The sequence below is a fragment of the Sinocyclocheilus grahami genome, unplaced genomic scaffold, assembly GCF_001515645.1.
Source record: "Sinocyclocheilus grahami isolate Dianchi unplaced genomic scaffold, SAMN03320097.WGS_v1.1 scaffold2842.1, whole genome shotgun sequence".
NCBI lineage: Eukaryota > Metazoa > Chordata > Actinopteri > Cypriniformes > Cyprinidae > Sinocyclocheilus > Sinocyclocheilus grahami.
Window position 1 is genome coordinate 13,917 of NW_015508017.1, and position 5,339 is coordinate 19,255.

General features: G+C 38.8%; 1 protein-coding gene across 1 annotated transcript; it reads left to right on the forward strand.

Moving 5' to 3' along the window:
- Nucleotides 1-887: 887 nt before the first annotated feature.
- LOC107575726 (protein translocase subunit SecA-like) lies at nucleotides 888-5,027 on the forward strand. The gene is made up of 2 exons (XM_016262070.1): nucleotides 888-4,252; nucleotides 5,012-5,027. The coding sequence occupies exons 1-2, from the start codon at nucleotides 888-890 to the stop codon at nucleotides 5,025-5,027; spliced, it is 3,381 nt and encodes a 1,126-aa protein (XP_016117556.1).
- The last annotated feature ends 312 nt before the right edge of the window (nucleotides 5,028-5,339 follow it).

The following is a 5,339-nucleotide window of genomic DNA, read 5'->3' on the forward strand; positions in this document are numbered from 1 at the left end:
CAGTTCTTCTTCTCCTTAGCCCAGGTAAGACGCCTCTGATGTTGTCTGTGGTTCAGGAGTGGCTTAACAAGAGGAATACGACAACTGTAGCCAAATTCCTTGACATGTCTGTGTGTGGTGGCTCTTGATGCCTTGACCCCAGCCTCAGTCCATTCATGTTGAAGTTCACTCAAATTCTTGAATCGATTTTGTTTGACAATCCTCATAAGGCTGCGGTTCTCTCGTTTGGTTGTGCATCTTTTTCTTCCACACTTTTTCTTTCCACTCAACTTTCTGTTAACATGCTTGGATACAGCACTCTGTGAACAGCCAGCTTCTTTGGCAATTAATGTTTGTGGCTTACCCTCCTTGTGAAGGGTGTCAATGATTGTCTTCTGGACAACTGTCAGATCAGCAGTCTTCCCCATGATTGTGTAGCCTAGTGAACCAAACTGAGAGACCATTTTCAAGGCTCAGGAAACCTTTGCAGGTGTTTTGAGTTGATTAGCTGATTGGCATGTCACCATATTCTAATTAGTTGAGATAGTGAATTGGTGGGTTTTTGTTAAATGTGAGCCAAAATCATCACAATTAAAAGAACCAAAGACTTAAACTACTTCAGTCTGTGTGCACTGAATTTATTTAATACACGAGTTTCACAATTTGAGTTGAATTACTGAAATAAATGAACTTTTCCACGACATTCTAATTTATTGAGATGCACCTGTATGTAACAAAACCGGAATCATACATGCCATTTTATTTTTTAACCGCTAGAGGGCCAAATGTTACATTGTAACTTTAAACAAAAAATGTAATTACTGTATTATGAAGCAAGATTAAACCAAACTATTAATAATAATAATAATAATAACTAACTCTTAAACTGAATTTACAGAGTTTTGAAAATGGAAGCATCTGGAAAACTGCTGTCATCAAGACTGCTTTCACTGCTTAAGAACAGACAATGGGAAAGAGATGATGTTGTTAAGTTGTTTAAAGCCCTCGTGAAAGAATTTAATGGCAAGAATGAAGATTTTCACACATGGATGATGAAAATCATTCATCAAGTGGAGATTCACAAAATCCAAGTGTCGGATTTGACTTTTCAAAATGACAGTAAGATTGTGGATCATATTGAGGCCAAGATTAATGAAATAGCCACAAACACTAATGAGAAAACACTGGATGAGATTGTGGAGGAAATTCGTAGACAAGGAAACATTGATGAAAGAATTGTGGCATGTGTGAAAAATACTGTGTCTTCTGTGTCCACATGTCTGTCAGCTTCTTCAGCACCACATCTACAAGGAATAAAGCAAAGTCTGTTTAAGCTCTGCAAAGCTGTAGAAAAGACAAAGAAATATAAACCTCGACTGACTCAGATGGTGAGCTGGTGCATTCTGGCTCTTTCTGAATCAAGTCGGCTGGTTCAGGTTTTAACAGGAGAAGGAAAGTCGTGTATCGTGGCAATGTTTGCAGCATATCAGGTCACAATGGGAAAAACCCCTGACATCATCTCCAGTTCTCCTGTACTTGCTGAGAGAGACGCTAAAGAATGGTCTGCCTTTTATAAGAGACTGAATATCACTGTTGACGTCAACACAAATAAATCAAAAGATAATGAGCTGAGGAAGTGCTATGAATGTCAGGTGGTTTATGGTACGACTGACAGTTTTGCAGGTGATTTTCTGAGACAACGCTTCCACAGAAAAGACGTGAGACCTAAGAGAGAGTTTCAGTGTGTTATAGTGGATGAGGTGGACTCACTAATGCTGGACAAAGGTCTTGAAGTGGTCTACTTGAGCACTGAGGTTCCGCTAATGGAATCTCTTAATGGAATGTTGGCAAATATCTGGTTTGTCGTCAACCAGCTGAAGTGTTTAGACACTGGAGAAATGTTAGGACCCATTCAGCTCTTCTCCCAGGTTCTGTCTGAAATCATTACTGAAAATAAAAACATTGATCAACTCAGTATTGTTCAGAATGCTGTAGATGAAACAAAACAACTAGATAATGCAAGTGTTGGCCAAACAGAGGCATTTCTAAACATGTTTGTGAGAACATTTCCTGAGTATTTATTTCAACTTTACCAGGAAGGGCCTGATGGGAATTTACAGAAACTAAATGAGATTAGTCCCACAGGTACATATATGAAACAAGAAATATCTGTTCTTCTCCTGGGAAATGGAAAATGTCGCTTAGTGTACTATGAGAAGGACTCTCTAGTCAAGTCACTGGGTAAAATGATCAAAGAGTGTTTGCAGTCTGAATCAAAGGAACACAATGAATCTCGTATCCCGGGCCTTCAAGACCTCATTAATGAAAAAGTACAAACTTGGATTGAAAATGCTCTGCTAGCCACCAAAATGACTCTGGGCAATGAATATGTCCTTCACGGAGATGGAGTCTCTCCTGTTGATTACGAAAGCACTGGTGTTGTACAAAACAACATGAAATGGGGGGAAGGACTTCAGCAGTTTCTGGAGATGAAACACCAAACTAAACTGTCCAATATGAGTCTAATAACAAACTTCATGTCTAATGTGGGTTTATTTAAGAGATACTCAAACAAGATCTTTGGAATCACAGGAACTTTGGGGGACCAAACCGAGCTTGATATGCTGAAGAAACTCTACAGTGGCATTGACACCTGTAAGATCCCCTCATTTAGGCGAAGGAAACTTTATGAACTTGGAGGCATGGTGATAAAAGACGTGAAAGATTGGATCAAGATGGTCTGTATTGTTGTTCAGGATCAAGTGTCCTCCACCATCTATCGAGGTCCACGAGCAGCTCTCGTCATCTGTGAAACAATCAAACGTGCAGAAATATTTTACAGAGGCCTTGCAAACACCATCCCATTAGACAAACTAAAACTTTATGTGAATAACAACATAGATAACGCTAAAATAACAGATTCAACAGTCCAAGCAGGAGATGTCATCATTGCAACTAATCTAGCAGGTCGAGGTACAGACCTAAAGGTTTGTGAAAGCGTAAATGAGGCAGGAGGTCTGTTTGTGATGCAAACCTTCTTACCTCTGAATGTCCGTGTAGAAGACCAAGCCTTTGGACGAACGGCTCGTCAAGGGAGTCCAGGATCTGCTCAAATCATCATGTGTGCCAGTCATTTTTCTGACTTGACCCAACAAGTGTTGAACATAAACACACCTCTAACCAGCTTACTCATACTTCAGTGTTGCTTAATAACACAAGTGTTACATTGGATCATACAAATGTTACCCTGGGTCACAGAATATCAATTTGAGGAAAATGTTAATCGCTACCTGGGAAATCACAGTTCTGAAACTCACGAGGAAATGATCAGTGCTCTGACATGCCTTTTAACCATGAATTCATTCCCATTTCAGGGACGTAATCTGGAAAAGGCAAAAGAAGCCAGAAACACAGCGGTTAACACCAGACTGTCAAGGTTTCTTGAAAAAAATATTCCAGAAATCATAAAAAAGGAAGAGTTTTTTTCTGTTTACCTTGATGTTTTGGATAATGTTTATGAAGATGTTTTATCAGACCAGCGTGATGTAATTGTTCCCTGTCTTCATGAGTGTTGGGGTTTGTGGCTCCTGATACACTTCAGTGAGGAAAAGACCATTGAGATGCTGAAGGAACAGCTGAAGGTGGACTTATCAAGTGCAAAGGGTACACTTTTGAGCAAACAGTCCCCATCCTCCATGGTCTACTATTACATCAGGTCTGGGAACAACTTCCGTGAGAAGGGACACTTTACTGAGAGCATTGAGATGTACACCAGAGCTTTGGAGGATGGTGCATCTGGAGAGATTATACCTCTTTATAATCGTGCACTTGCCACTATCAGAAAGAAAGACACTGGATATATTGCTCAAGCATTGGCTGACCTGGAAAAGGCTGACAAAGCAATAGTCTCCTGTAAGTCACATCTGGCACAGATTCTGACTTACATTAAATTATCAAGTCAAGAACCAAGAGCAGAAGGTAGTACTTTACTCACCACTCAGTTCCAAATGAAGAGTATGGTTGTAGATCTACTCCAGATGAACATTCAAGATGCTGTAATGAAGTTGAAGAGAGCTGAAAGCAGAGGAGGAAATGTGAGTTTGACTGAAAAACTTACATTCTTTCTTGCAGAACACTTTGTTTTCATTCCTCCAAGACTTCTGAAAGAGCTGCTAATGGAATTAATGCATGTCAAGTCATTGGGTCTTGACACCATTTTCTCTTTGGACACCATGTTTTCTTTCAGTGGCTTTGTGTCAAAGATCTTAAAACGGTTTGAAATGTAACACTTCTTTCAGATATCGAAACAAACAAGTTAGTTATTAGTGGTCAACATTACATTACAGTAGTGCCTCTAAGTGTATATGTTTGTTTAATTATTTATATTTCAATTGTTATTCTGAGGACTTCATATGCTGACACATTTAATACTTGTAATGTCATTCTGAAAATTATAATTTAAAGTTAAAATTGCAAATCATGAAATATGTTACAAATGTTGCCTACACAGAGTACATTTTAATAAAGATCACACCCTACTATGGTTAGCGATTAAAATAGAAAGATATTTTGTGAATTTATATAACTTTTATGGCTGATCATCAACATGCATGCTCTATCTAAGTGCACATTTCTACAAGTGAAAAATGAGCCACCTTTTTTATTTCAGATACTTTTTAAATATACATTTTGTAGTATCATTGTTCCAAATTATCTAACAACAGCAAGTAATTAGCATAATCAAAATAATATTGTGTGCATGTTAACATTTAGAACATCTGATTTATCTGAATATATATAAATATATACAGTGGCGTAGCGCAAATTGCATAGGCCCCACTGCAAGAGTGAAGGTGGGGTCCCTCACCGCATTATCAAATCAGTGAGTACAAGTGCCTTGCCATTTACTATAGTTTATTTTTGTGTCAAAACAATTTTCTGATATTTGTTGTTGTGAGCCTAAGTCATTTGTTCGTTGTTTCCATTCAGCCCTCTTGTGTTCTATCAGTGTATGTGTATGTTTGTGTTTCAGATGGGCAGTTCCTTGAGATCATTTGCAGGAGGCTGCGATTGGTTCTTCTCCTCACCTGACCCAGATATAAGGACTGCCCCAAACATTCAATCTGGGCCATGATTGTGCCATTGTGTGTGACTCTGTAGTTTGCTTTTGTGTCTTACCATCGTCGTTCGTTTAAGTCTTTGAGTGTTGTAGCGTCTGGACCAATCAAACACACAATTTTTCATTTGATTTAACAAATCAGTTCTTCATTAGATTAACAAATCGCCACAGTCCCCTCACCCAATAAACTGAATGTCAGGATGTCTGCAAATGACACCAAACCATGGCAACCCTGACACCA